This window comes from Somniosus microcephalus, chromosome 19 (assembly GCF_052327205.1).
Source record: "Somniosus microcephalus isolate GS21.2 chromosome 19, FLI_Smic_1.0, whole genome shotgun sequence".
NCBI lineage: Eukaryota > Metazoa > Chordata > Chondrichthyes > Squaliformes > Somniosidae > Somniosus > Somniosus microcephalus.
In genome coordinates, this window is record NC_141005.1 from 25647700 (window position 1) to 25662196 (window position 14497).

Sequence of the window (14497 nt, forward strand, 5' to 3'; positions counted from 1 at the left end):
ATACTCCGCCCTCCATAAACTTCAACTCATCCAAAACTCTGCTGCCCATATCTTATCCTGCACCAAGTCCTGCTCAGCCATCACACCTATCCACATTAATCTCCCAGCACCTCCAATTTAATATTCTTATCCTTGTATTTAAATCCCTTCATGGTCTTGCCCTACCTATCTCTGTAATCTCTGTAACCTCCTACAAGCCTGCTCCCCAACTCTCCATTCCTTTGATTCTGGCCTTTTGCACATACCCCCTCCCCCCTCACTGTTGGCAGCTGTGCCTTTAGCAATCTAGGCCCTAATATCACCTCCTTTGGTTTGACTTCCATTTTTGTCTGATTATTCCTCTATGATTTATAAATGCAAGTTTTTATTATTCCCTCTTCGAGTGAAGAGAGTCCCAGGTATCTAGTTTCTCCTAACTAAAGCCTCTCGTCCCTGGTACCATCTTAGTAAAAGGGATTTAAAAATATTTTTGTCTTGCTCCAGTGATTTCCACCAACTGGTGAATTCAGTCAAGAAATAGATCCGGATTAAAGGCCAGGGTCAATATCTCTTCTTCCTCCTATTATGAAGGGATGATAATGGAGGGCTTGAGGATCTCCATAGAGCATCCTTGCTCACCTCCTAGTAGCCTGACATTGGAAAAGGCCCATGCACTATCTTGGATGAAAAATGGTGTATGGCACAGAACAGGCCTGAATAGGAGTAAAGAAAGTCACATTTATTTTTAACGAATTACTTTCACAGCATTGTACAGTTTAAAGCATTATTTTGGCGTAATCTGCTTTATCTCTATTTTCTCATTGCAGACAGGTCGCTTCCTGTGATCCCCTGATTGAGGTAGAGGATATGATGATAATGGGCAAAAGACCTGATCCCAAGTGCGTCTTCACATATGTACAGTCCCTGTATAATCACCTGCGAAGGTACGAGTAACCGGACCCGGGAGATGGAAGCCAGAGTGTCTTGTCTTTCTGGTTTAAAAAAAAATCCACAGTATGCCTGTGTTTTGAGACGGTTGTCAGAAAGCATGTACAGACATGAGTCACTATGTGCTGTGTTTGCATTCTGGGATTATTTTTTTCTTTTTATGCATCAACAGGGATGGAGATGCCAGGTTGATGTATTGTCTACTTTGTGTATATTATAGAATCCTAGTACATGACCATTTTTATTTCCAAATCAGGAAAAAAATCACCTTATAAATGTACTGAGAAAGAGCCTTTATAATCATCCACATTCATATTTGCAAAGAGATGGGCATATTACAGCACTGAATTAAGGTCAGTAGGTCGCACAACACCTTTTAGAATAAGGGAAAGGAAACTTGGGCATAATCAAGCAAATCTAATGATATTAGATTTTGATTTGGAATGATGTAGCACACCAGAATTTTTTTTCTCCCTTCCTCTCTCTTTCTCTCTCTTCCCCGCTCCCCCGCCCCCCCCCCCCCCCCCCCAGATTTAGAAACGGTAAAAGAAGGCAATTTCAGATAATATGGCACAAGCTGGTAGTTCTGGTGTCTTTGTCTCACAGTACAGTGTATGGCTTTGGCCAATAATTCTGTAGTCATTTTTGCAGGAAAGTTTCTATATTGTACAATTAGAATTTGTTTTCATGGTTCACATCTGCAAAAAAAAATTGTGCTTTGGTGAGACAAAAGGACATATGTATGTCATTTAGTTATAATAAAAGGATTTAGTATTCCTTTCAGCAATCTAAATGATGGTAATTTAATAGATATTCTATTAATACAGCAGTCCTCATGCTTGGGTCTCTGACAGAATAAAACAACCACAACAAAAGATTTTTAAACTATATAATATATGTATTATATATATAGGCCAGGGTACAGAAGCTGATGAATGTTACAGGTTGCAGCAAAGCCTACATGAGCTTCCTGTGCATTCGAGCACAGTGTAACAAGCACATGTCCATCCATGGGATTCATTGATCTAATGGGTCAGCCACACACTTCCACTATTGTCATTCATATCCTCAAGTTACTGGCCTCAATCAAATTAATCAGTATCAACATTCAGGTTCAATTTCCAGTGTGTCCCGAGTTAGCTGATTGCAGCTGGAACAGCAGTTGGGAATGCTACAATTGGTCTTAGTGCCCCTGGGCTAAGGAGGAGGAAAATCAGGCAGTGTTGCCGCTCCCGATGACGAGCCAATGACTGCTGCTGGAAAATATGCCAGTGTGGAGATGGACAGCATTGTACTTGGCTGTGATGCCAGGTTACTTTGGAATAACCTGTCATCACTCACTCAAACATCAAGAAGGGTCACTTGGGCAGGTACAAGAGGGCTGCCAGTGCCATGGAATCATACGCTAATAGGTCTCTACCTTCAGAAGAAGAGAAGAATGGAGGGAAGCTTTTATTTTTTTTTAATGTACTTACGTATATTAGTTCCAAACATAGCAACTATGAATTTTCACAGAACATTGAAAGTGTTCAAGTGAACATTAAAACATTGTCCTGTCCATAAGGTATGGTAGAGTGTGCTGAAAGCTGAGAATTTACTTCTCAATTGTTGCACTTAAAAGTAGAATAGTAAAGTGTTATCAACTGTGAAGAATGCTGAGGTAAATGTATCATGCAGTATTCAGTGACAGTAATCATTGTGGCTTGTGTGTTGCTGTCCTGTTCAGCAAGGGAAAATTAGAAGTGGAGGAGAGAAGCTTTTTTTTCAGGCTTCTGACAGAGTGAAACAGATAGTCAGGCTGGAGTATTTTACAGATCTGCATACAATTACAAGCCTTCCAAACCTAAAAGTGGTGGAAATCCTAGTCAGACTGCTTCACAGGAAGGGAATTCCCAATCTCCTGCCATAGCTTCGGCAGAAACGCCAGAGAAACAATATAAACAGCCATTTACACGTTTCTTGGGGATTTCTGCTGATCTTCCACCACAGTTACAGTTGGAGATTGGGTAACACTCACCGAAATTCTACCCCTTATCTTTTTTCACGATTTCTCTGGCTCTATTCTTGAAGAAAAAGCACAGAGAACTCCTCTCCACATTACTGTCCTTTGATCTGGTGTAGCCTGCAGATCAGCTCTTACCAACTTGGTGGCAGACACCACTACTAGGATAGTGATGAGTACGAGCTGGCAGTGGGAAACCTCGTCTACTGCCAGTGCATATTGGAAAATATAAAGACTTCTAACTGTTCTGATGGTGTAATATATTGAAAGGTTTGTGCTTGAGGTGGGAGAATGATTTGCTGTAGAACAAGCAAATCGGCTGATTTTGCTGGCTTGGAAGTCCTGCACCCTGCTGCTGCTATTTAATATCTGAACATCCTGACTAAACCAGAACAATTAAGAGCTGTGCTACATCTTATGGTGCTGCAGCCACTGCTGCAGTGCTTCATCTGCAGAGTTAAACATTGCTCTTTATTTTAACTCTGTTTAGATATGGTTGAGAACCAACAGGAGAGATCACGACAAATTATTTTGAAAAATATACTCAACAAATATACTGTCAGACTGGGTTTTTAGTTACTGTTGAAACTTATAACAGGCCGGGTATTTTGGTTGAGAGTCTTTTCAAGTCTGTTATGAAGAAGGAAGATTACATTCAATTGAAGAAATATATTTTCTTCAAAAGATAAAGAACTGCAAATACTGCAAAATGCAAATAAAAACAGTAGGCGCTGGTTATGTATCAGTCAACGTTGAAAGAGTTCTGACAAAGGGTACACCCAAAACATTAATCTGTATCACTTTGAAACACACAAAATCCTTCCCCCCCCCCCAACCCCGAAGAGAGAGAGAGATTGATAACATTTTTGATGTTCACTTTAACCATAATTACTGATTTAGAAGTGTATAAGCTTGAAGATACGACAAGCATATTATGTTGTAAACCAGTCATTTATTGTGTTGTACAGTGATGTTTTTAAAACATGAGTGTATTTCCCTTGGTTTGCTAATGCTGGCACGAAAGTGGGGGTAAGCAAAAACCAACTTTTTCAATTACATTAAAAAGAGAAAATTATACACTGGTGTGCTCATTATTCATCACTTTTAACTAATTAGAGTAAACCACCAGCATCATAACCAAATAAATATACTCATACACTTCAAATAACTAGTTAAAATTTCTGCTGCACTAAAGCAGAGAGTTTAAATCTCTGGCACTGTTCATGCAAGCACAAACGCCACAGACTCTGAATTTCAAATTACTTGAAAACTGCTCAGTGTGTTACTCCCTGCCAAGTATATTGTGTGTGTGTTATTTTTTAAATAATCTATGCAGAGCCGACTGACCTTTCTAAACAACACACATATTTACTGTATTAGTATAGCTCTTAGTGCCACATTTTATATTTAAAAAAGTGCAATGTTTCTATATGTAACCTGTATGAAGAAAACTGCCACGTGTGCATGTGTGTGTCTGTACATATTATTCTAGTGTTCACTTGGACTGTGTTTTCTTATTAAAGTTAGCATTGAACTTGCTACAATTTTTTAAATTAGTTTTAATATTTGCTTTTGGAAATACGGATTCATCTTCATCCATTATCCTCTTTGTACTCGAGGTGGTGAAATTCTTGGCTTAGAAACCAGTTGTTATTAACAGACTTTGGCGTTGGGAAGAAGAGCTGTTGGCCTTTGACCAACTTTCTCTCATCTGGCATCTGCTAACCACCCTGCAGTAATGGGTTAATCCCAGTGCTTTTACCTTGAGGGAGTACCATCAACAGCAGACACGTGGCTCTCCTGCTGTTGACAGTTCACCCGAATGTAAAGGATGCAACTTGAGAAATCTGACAGCATTGTAGATCCAAATTGCCTACATTTCTGTGGATTTTGTAACCCGCTGTCAGAGTAGATTCTGTCTATTTTAACCGGCTATGTGCATATTGTGACACAACCATGCAAGAGGGCAGCCCCAGCCTCTTCTCAATTTCAGGATGCTGCTCAATCAAATTATATTCAAATTGTTATGAGACCTGCCTGCAGGGTTTAACCCCTAGGGAAATTAAGAAAGTTGGCTTATAACGGCATGCAGAGCCATGAAAATCCAATATATGCAAAAATACAGGTCCACATTTAAAAGTGGCTCCATCAGGCCTTAATTTGGAGCAACAGCATCAACCTACTTTATAGAAGGTGAGTGCCACACATGGTCTCCAAATGCTGCTATCCCAAGATCCCAACTCTTAGTGTAAAAATGCTTTTAATGATTAGCTTACTGATGCTGCAATTGTCTTTCTCCAATATAAGGTCCATCGCTGCCTCTCTTAAGGGAGTTTTGGACAGGCTGCTTTGAAATAAAAGTAGTAAATGCTAGAAACACACAAGTTAATTAGCATCGCAAAGACAGAAATGCTAACATTTTGGGTAAATTCTTCAACGGCTCAGGTGTGACTTTGCAGTTTATCTTTCTTTCTCTTTCAGATGCTAACTGACCTGCTGTGCATTTTCTGTTTATTTCAGATTTACAATTCTCTCTCCTACTTTGAAAATAATTTTATATTGGTTTTATATTTGCAGTGCAGCAAGAACTTGGGCCATAAATTTCTTTTTGAAAACACTTCGGATTTTTTTTTCTGTAGTCCTGCTGAATGATATAATTGCACCAGAGGCATAACCTTGCTGATGCCTTTTCAGTGGTGACCATGCCCATTTAACATCTAGACACTGACAGTTACATTCTGCTGATAAAGAGTGATGAACGGGTTAGAAAGGGAGACTGGGATTAACCGAGATTAAATGGGAATTTGGAAGTTTAGGATGTGAGTTTTGAAGGCTGCTCTGCCATTGGTGTCTGATCAGTTTTGGCTGATCAATCGCTTACACCTATGCTACTGTTAGTGACGCTGAGGCCATTTAAAGGTACTCATTTTTGAAACCATGAATTTTAGTTCATCGGTACATGGAGGATAATCATTGTTGTAAGGAGGAAGATGACCTGCTGGAGGTCACTAATGTATCTGGAGTGTATGAAGGAGAAAGAGTTCCAGACCCTGACTCTCTGCAAGCAGCATGTAAATCCATGGCACAGAGGTGCATATGCACAAACTGGCTACGAATTTATACACTGTTCTGAAAGATGAGTACAGTACCTGCTCCAGTGCATGATTAATTTTAGAGCTTGTACCAATAGTTCTTCATTGTCTTGTAAAAGAAAAACTAAGACTTCAAATTGAAATGTACAAGAAACAAATGCACTGCTGCATTACTATATAACTACGTGCAATGCACCCTGATATACAATGTTCTCGGGTCATGGATCATTCCGTTTTGTAATGAAGTGAATCCTGCTGGCTAATGTTTGCTTAAAAGCTGTTCACTAATCCAATATTTTCAGATTTTGTTTGGCTGCTAAAATGTCCAATTTACAGGCAGGCCTGCACACTGACTGCATTAATCCCACCCATTCACCTCCGGCAGGGATTTAGTTAGTCACCCTACTCCAGCAGCTTTTAAGTTAACTGTGATATCCCATTGTCTCTGGCCAGCCCAACACACAGTGAAAACTGAACAGATGATAAAGCAATACAAAAACAAGCAAACTTTGTTTAGGTAATGCTGGGTAATCAGTAGTTTTTTTTTGGAACTGCATTGGTGGTGTTGAGATGACAGGCACTTTGACTGCCCCTGGCAAACCCGCTGCAGGAAGATATTTTATATTTTTCATTATTTTAAAATATTTTTTACTCATTGAGGTGAGGGATGTTAATGTTGGAGATTGGACATATTCCATCTTTTGTAACTGGTCGTAACGTCGAGCATCCCCAGGTCAGGTTAGATACAGATACAGATACATTATCACCCACCGCACTCTCCAGTATTGAATCAGTGCTTATGATCTGGTCAAACACATTTATATTAAGATTTGATTTCAGACTGTTTCTGCCTGACACAGGGTGTCTCTTGGACTTGTTAGGACTGACTAACTTATTTAAGATAGTTGATCATCAGCAACAAAACCCAGGCTTGCACTACTCCAGAGAACTAACGGTCAGCTGGTTTACTAAGGGATGATAAACTCAATTTAAGTTCTCACCAGTGCCCCTCAATCTACTCCGTACTGGTGCAGTGCATACACGGACATAGTGACACAAACACACGCTGCTTATACAAAACTTGAAGTCAATTCCCTTTGTAATTTGTGGAGCAGGTACAAATAACTCTTTCCTCCTTTTGAGTTTTTCCCTCAGATTATAACTTCATTTAATTTTTTTTTTAAAAGAGAGCTCACAACATGACTGTATTCCTGCTTGCACTAGCATTGAGGTACGTGTGGGATAGGCCTGGTTTTACCTTCAGTGTAGCATGTTGTGTCTTTTTCAGGCCACTACACCATTGAAATATGGTCAACATATTTCAGTATGCATTTTGTAACTTGTCTGTTTTACACAGTATATACAGATATGCACTAAAGCACAAAATAAAATATATTTACAAACAAAATTGTCTTGGTTTTACTTATTTATCTCATTCAAGTTGTTTGCTTCTTCCCTCATCTTTAGGTGCTTTTGTCCAGTAAAGCCCTCCCCCCTCCCTCCAACCTCTCCTACATACCTTCTCTAATGATACAAACATTAGGGAAGAAAGAAAGACCTTGTAGTTAAAGAACACTTTATCACATTCTTGAGCCAATTCTAAAGTAATTTACAACCAATGCATTGTTTTTGAAAGGGTGTCACTGTTGTGTAGGCAAACACAGCAGCCAGCTTGCACACAATCAAGTTCCACCATCAGCAAATAGATGAGCTGATAATCTTTTTTTAATGGCAGTGATCAAAAGGGAAATGTTGGCCAGGACACTAGGGGCACTTCAAATAATGCCATTGCATCTTTTACATCCATAATTTAATGTCTCATCATCTGAGATTGCAACAGTCCCACACTACTAGATTGTATTCTTAAATCTGCAGTGGAGATTGAACCCACATCCTTCTGATTCGAGACAAGAGTGCTACTAACTGAGCTAAACTGACACTTGTGATGGAATTGTGATGCAGATCTGTTTATTTCAACAGTGCAACAACAATTTACACTTATCGTACCCTTCTGTCACACCACACCCTACTTAAATCCCTTCAGTCTAGTTTCACCAACAGCAAAGCCATCTGTCATTTATGCTGACATAAGACCTTAACCTGAAAAAGGTTTGGGCCTCCAGATGCTGGCTTTAAGCTGGTGGTGTGGCTACTCTGCCAACTTCATCAAATCAAATCAACTTTTATTGTCATTGTTAGTGCACAAGTGCAGTACAACGAAATGTAGGCTTGCGGCTCCCGAGAGTGTACAATTTGGATTAGGACACTTAAACATTTCAACATACATTTGTACATATATATTAGCATAAATATGACCATAATAAAGTGCATCGGCAGATGTGCCGGCTTTAGTGTTTATTTGTGGAGTTCAGTAGGATGACAGCCCTGGGAAAGAAGCTGTTCCTAAATCTGGTCTTACGGGTGCGAATGCATCTGTAGTGTCTTCCAGATGGTAGGAGGGCGAACAGACTGTGGCTGGGGTGGGTAGGGTCTTTGATGATGGACCGTGCCCTCCGTAGGCAGCGCTTCTGATATATATGTTCTATGGTCGGTAGCCGGGTGCCGGTAATGCGTTGGGCAGTTTTGACTACCCGCTGCAGGGCTTTCCGGTCATGGGAGCTACAGCTGCCGTACCATACCGTGATACAGTTTGTCAGGATGCTCTCTATAGTGCAGCGGTAGAAGTTAGAGAGGATCGGGGGTGACAGATTACATCCCTTCAGCCTCCTCAAGAAATATAGGCGCTACTGGGCCTTCTTCACCAGAGAGGAGGTGTTGAGGGACCAGGAGAGGTCTTCCGTGATGTGGACTCCGAGGAACTTAAAGCTGGCCACCCTTTCCACCTCCGCCCCATTGATGTGGATGGGGGTGTGACTTCCGCCTTTGGACTTCCTGAAGTCCACGATTATTTCCTTTGTTTTCTTGGTGTTAAGGGCCAGGTTGTTGTCGGCGCACCACTTCACAAGATGCTGGACCTCCTCCCTGTAGGCTGACTCATCGTTGTTGGTGATCTGGCCTACTACCGTGGTGTCATCTGCAAACTTGATGATGGTGTTGGAACCATTAACAGCCACACAGTCGTGGGTGAAGAGGGAGTAGAGGAGGGGGCTCAGCACACATCCTTGTGGGGCCCCCATGTTCAGGGTCCGGGGGGGGGGGGAGGTGTGGTTACCTAATTTGACAGACTGGGGTCTGTTTGTTAGGAAGTCCAGGGTCCAGTTGCAGAGGGAAGTGTTCAGGCCAAGAGTTTGGAGTTTGGTGGCCAGCTTGTTGGGGACGATAGTGTTGAATGCTGAGCTGTAGTCTATAAACAACATTCTGATGTAGGTCTCCTTACCATCTAGGTGATTCAGTGCCGAGTGTAGAGCAGTTGTGATTGCATCCTCCGTTGATCTGTTTGCCCGATAGGCAAACTGGTGTTGGTCAAGGGTAACAGGAACACTGGCTTTGATGTGGGCTAAGACCAGTCTCTCTCAACACTTCATTATGATGGGTGTGAGTGCGACAGGTCGATAGTCGTTCAGACACGTCACAGCCGCTTGTTTAGGCACAGGAATGATGGTGGCGGTCTTGAAGCATGTAGGGACTACTGCCTGGGCCAATGACAGGTTGAAGATGGCGGTGAAGACATCAGCCAGCTGGTCAGCACATTCCTTGAGTACCCGTCCAGGGATGCTATCCGGTCCAGTAGCCTTTCGTGTGTTCACTCTGCGTAGAGCGCCCCTTACGTCGGAGGTCGACAGAGTGAGCACCTGGTCTTCCGGGGGTGGCAAGGCTTTGGTAGCCGGCTCCTTGTTGTCCCTGTCGAAGCGAGCGTAGAAGTTGTTAAGCTCCTCCGGAAGGGAGGCGTCGCTGACCGGGGGACTGGTGTTTTTGCCCTTGTAGTCAGTGATGGACTGGATGCCTTGCCACATGCACCAGGGGTCCGAGTTGTTGCGGAAGTGATCCTCTATCCGCAGTGTCTGTTTCCATTTGGCAGTCCTGATACCCTTTTTTAGGTTGGTCCTAGCTGCTCTGTAAGCCGCCGCGTCACCAGATTTAAATGCTGCGTCGCGTGCTTTCAACAGTGTCAAGAGTTTGACTCGAAACATTGACTCCATTGCTCTCTCCACGGATGTTGCCTGGCCTGCTGAGTTTTTCCAGCATTTTCTGTTGTTATTTCTCATTTCTGTAGGCCATCTCCTTGGAACCACTCTATCTTAATTCTGTTTCTGCTTTTCCCAGCATAGTAGTGGTTTCTCCTACTGTGTCCACAGTCACCTCTGCCATGCCAAAGATTGTTGTTCCCCTTCCTTTTCCTGCCTTTCAGCAACATTATCTGTAGAATGGGATCCATTTCCATTTTTATATTGATGACCCCCAAGCTTCATCTCTGCAATCACCATCGACTCCAGGACAACCATTGACTCCACGACCATCACTATACTATCTGACTGTCTGTTAAACATAAAGTCCTGGATGAACCAGAACTATTTTCAGCTCAACACTGGCAAGACACAAGTCATTCTGTCCATTCCTCCAACCCAATCTGAAAATAACAAGGTGAGGTGTTGAAACTGTGAGTATAGGAATACCTGAATGAATCAATGGGTGGGTGATTTTCAACTGCCACCCACCCATTTCCTGCCTGAAATATGGGTGGCCAGTAGTGAAAAATTGGGGAAGGGGGAATGGGGCATTTCAGCCAAGGCCCACTTGATTAAATCTTTAGGGAGGCCTGTAAATGGGTGTACAGCACACCTGCCCAAAACAGGCAGGAGGCTGCTTACATATGCAAATTGGGGTCCTAAGTTAGTTGTAGGACCCGGTTTGTAATTTTCAGGTACAAATGGGCGGAATGTGCACCATTCATGCTCCTTCCATTTGTACCAGGCAGAGAACGGCCTAACCAGCAGCCCTTAAAGAGAGCAATGGAGGTCACTCTAGAAACAGTCTGGAACTTGTTTGTGGAGCCAGGATCAGGATTCCTGCTCCTCCTGGCCCCACAATATACTGATTGGTGAATTATGCTGATGAGAGCCAAACCTGAAAATGGTTCGGGTCTCCCGACACTGGCTTCTGCCGAGTGGTGCAACCTCTGCCAATTTCATGCCCGTTCTGAGCAGGTTAAAAAGTGACTCTAATGGCAATGGGCATAGGTGGAGGCTGTGTAATGTCCATGGCCAGTTTATGACTGACTGAAAACCAATGTTTTAATATTTAGAGTGCCTGAACAATCTGTGCTTTTAAAAAGAAACTCCTTCCCCATCATTGGCAAGGCTGCCATTTTGGAATTTAGACCTCAAACACCATTCAGCACCATAATAACTAATTTTATTTACATAAAGGTGTAATTTTTAGAAGTTTTTTGACAGTCTAGTCTCCTGTGAGCATTCTAGCAAGCTATACAGTTCAAGAGGCTTTAGAATCTAGTTTGTAGCAAAAACTCCCATTAATGCACACTAGAACCAAATTATGTTCAACGGAAAAGTGGCTAAATGCACCACCTCGTGTGCTACCAAGCAACACAGATCCAAAGGTCCCTGATTCACTCCTCAGTCAGCTGAGTCAGTGTTCCGCGGGAGGGAGGAGAAAAATCAGAAAAGGGTTCCTGCTCTTGATCCAGTGACCCTTGCTGAAAAGTGCATTGTGTAGATGTCCGATGAGGATAGGATGGCGTTCAGCTATGATGTGCCGATTGTCAAATAACTTGTCAGTACTCACTGTCCCGGTTCACCGTGCATAATGTTACTGAAGCATAGCCAAGGCCTGTGGAACTATACATCAGCATGAATCAGAACCATTAGGGTAGGAGGGGAGAAAATTGAGTTGAAAATGATAAAAGTTTTTTTTACAGATATAAATGACAGTACAATAATATAAGGCTGTAAACCTTCCATAATGATAACATTGCTGTCAAAGAAATGAAAACAGTAAAAAGAACCTGAAAAAGTAACAAGTTGTTATACTCCCAGACCTTATTAAGGACCTTAACTCCCCACCACTTCCCCTCTGTGACAGTAACACATCTCCTTGATAAAGTGAAATAATGAATTCTGACCAAGGATACCTATCCAAAACATTAACCTGTCTTTTCTCTTTTCAGTTCCAGCCAAACCTGCTGTATATTTCCAACATTTTCTATTTTTACTTCAGATTTTCAATATTCACAGTTTTCTTAAATGTCTTCTCGACCCCTCTGTGCTACATATTATTGAATCCGTTGATTCTTAAAGTATGATGTTTTCCAATAACAAGACGGAGGCTGTAAATTAACAATCAACAGGTGTTTACTGGAGGAGGGTACAGTACAGAGGCATGCTCAAGGCTTATATACAGGTGTGGTCACTGCCGGTACTACAGTATACAGGAGCAGTAAAAGTAGTTCTCTCTTAAAGGTACATACACTACAATTCCTCCCCTTTTAGATTAACAGTACCCATAACATTCAAATAACAATTAACACTTTACCATGCACATTAAACTGAAATAGTCCATTTATAGATTCAGTCTTTGGGGCGGCTTCCTGATCCTTTCTGGATAGCGCCTTTCCTGAGGTTCTTGTTCTTGGTGCGGAGGCGATTCTGGCTCCCTTTCGTCGGTTAGTTCATCAGTTTCCGCTGCTACTGTTTCTGGGGTAGATGCTACCGGTATGTCAGGTTCATCCCCATGGAGACATGGGGTTGACTCTTTCCTGTGACGCTAGGATCTGGTCGACGTGGCGTCTCACAATGTTCTCCCTGACATCCACTGTGTACATTAGTGGCCCCTGCCGTGTGCATATCATTCCGGGTTGCCATTTCTCTGTTCGGTAGTCGCGAGCCAAGACTGGTTGTCCTACATTGAAGCTCCTTGTCGGCTTCTCATTACTGTGCTGGAATTGCTTATCCTCAACATTCCTTCGCACATTTGGTCTGAGCAAATGAGCAAATCCAGACGAGATCTCAACCTTCGGTTAAAGAACATCATGGCCGGGGTCTGGTTGGTAACTGCATGTGTCGCATTTCTGTAGGCTAACAGGAAATTGTCCACCTTATGCTGTAGTGGAATTTCATCATCGCACATGGCCCTTATCGCCTTTTTAAAGGGTTGTACGAACCTCTCAGCCAATCCATTTGTGGCTGGATGATACGGGGCGGATGTGTAATGCCTTACCCCATTCCTTTTCATAAATTTTTGAAACTCTTCGGACACAAACTGTGGTCCGTTATCAGAGCAAATCTGCTCTGGCAAGCCGTTCCTGGCAAATATGGTCCGTAGGACTGCAATACTTTTCTCTGTAGTGGTGGAGGACATTTTGATCACCTCAGGCCATTTCAAGTGTGCATCCACTGCTATTAAGAACATTGAGTCCATGAATGGACCAGCAAAATCAATATGCACCCGTTGCCATGGAGAGGAGGGCCACTCCCATGGGTGTAGAGGGGCATGTGGTGGTGCATTTTGGACCTTCTGGCATCCTGAGCAGCTCTTTGTTAGGTCCTCAATTTGTTGATCGATTCCCAGCCACCACACATAAGCCCTGGCAAGGCTTTTCATTTTCACCCCTCCCTGATGGCCTTCGTGAAGCTCATTGAGCACTCCCTCCCTTAACTTGGGTGGAATTACCACTCGGGATCCACACATCACTGTCCCCTGGCATACTGACAGCTGTTCTCTTCTGGATGAGAATGCTGGCAACAGTGAGTTGCCATGTGTTGGCCATCCCTTCATCGTCAAATCATATACCCGAGACAGTGTCGGATCATTGCGGGTCTCCTCTATATCCGCGTTAGTTACTGGCAATCGTTCAATTATCGACAAATAAAATATTTCGATAGGGTCCACTGCTGGTGCTTCCTCCACAGTAGGCAGTGGCAGGCGTGATAGCCCATCAGCGTTTCCAAGCTGTTTCGTGCACTTATACTCTATTTCATACTGGTTCGCCCCTAGAAAAAGGGACCATCTTTGTAGCTGTTGTGCAGTCATCACCGGGACGCTCTTCTTTGGATTAAAGATGGAAGCAAGTGGTTGGTGGTCAGTCAGCAAGGTGAACTTCTGCCCATGCAGATAGTGGTTGAATTTTTTTACTCCCCATACTAGGCTGAGGGCCTCCCTGTCAATCTGGGCGTAGTTGCGCTCGGCTGAGGTTAGTGACCGAGACGCAAAGGCTACTGGCCTCTCCAACCCGTCTGGGAATTTGTGAGACAGCACAGCACGGTGGCATAGTGGTTAGCACTGTTGCCTCACAGCGCCAGGGACCCGGGTTCAAATCCGGCCTCGGGTGACTGTGTGGAGTTTGCACATTCTCCCCGTGTTTGCGTGGGTTTCCTCCGGGTGCTCCGGTTTCCTCCCACAGTCCAAAGATGTGCGGGTTAGGTTGATTGGCCATGATAAAAATTGGCCCTCAGTGTTAGGGGGGATTAAATACGTGGGGTTACGGGGATAGGGCTTGGGTGGGATGGCTGTCGGTGTAGGGACCGGGTGCTAGGGTTTGGATGATCAGCCATGATCTCGT

The 14497-nt window shown here is 43.1% G+C and overlaps 1 protein-coding gene across 3 annotated transcripts in view; it reads left to right on the top strand.

The window, feature by feature from the left end:
• The window catches only part of smtnb (smoothelin b), a 382571-nt gene extending 375142 nt beyond the window's left edge, over positions 1–7429 (top strand). For 2 of the 3 annotated variants that reach the window (XM_085961407.1, XM_085961413.1), the window contains one exon: positions 807–7429. In XM_085961407.1, the coding sequence (XP_085817533.1) occupies positions 807–933 (127 nt within the window). In that variant the 3' untranslated portion in view covers positions 934–7429. The remainder of the gene's footprint in view (positions 1–806) is intronic. The other variant, XM_085961405.1, reaches the window with a different exon arrangement.
• The last annotated feature ends 7068 nt before the right edge of the window (positions 7430–14497 follow it).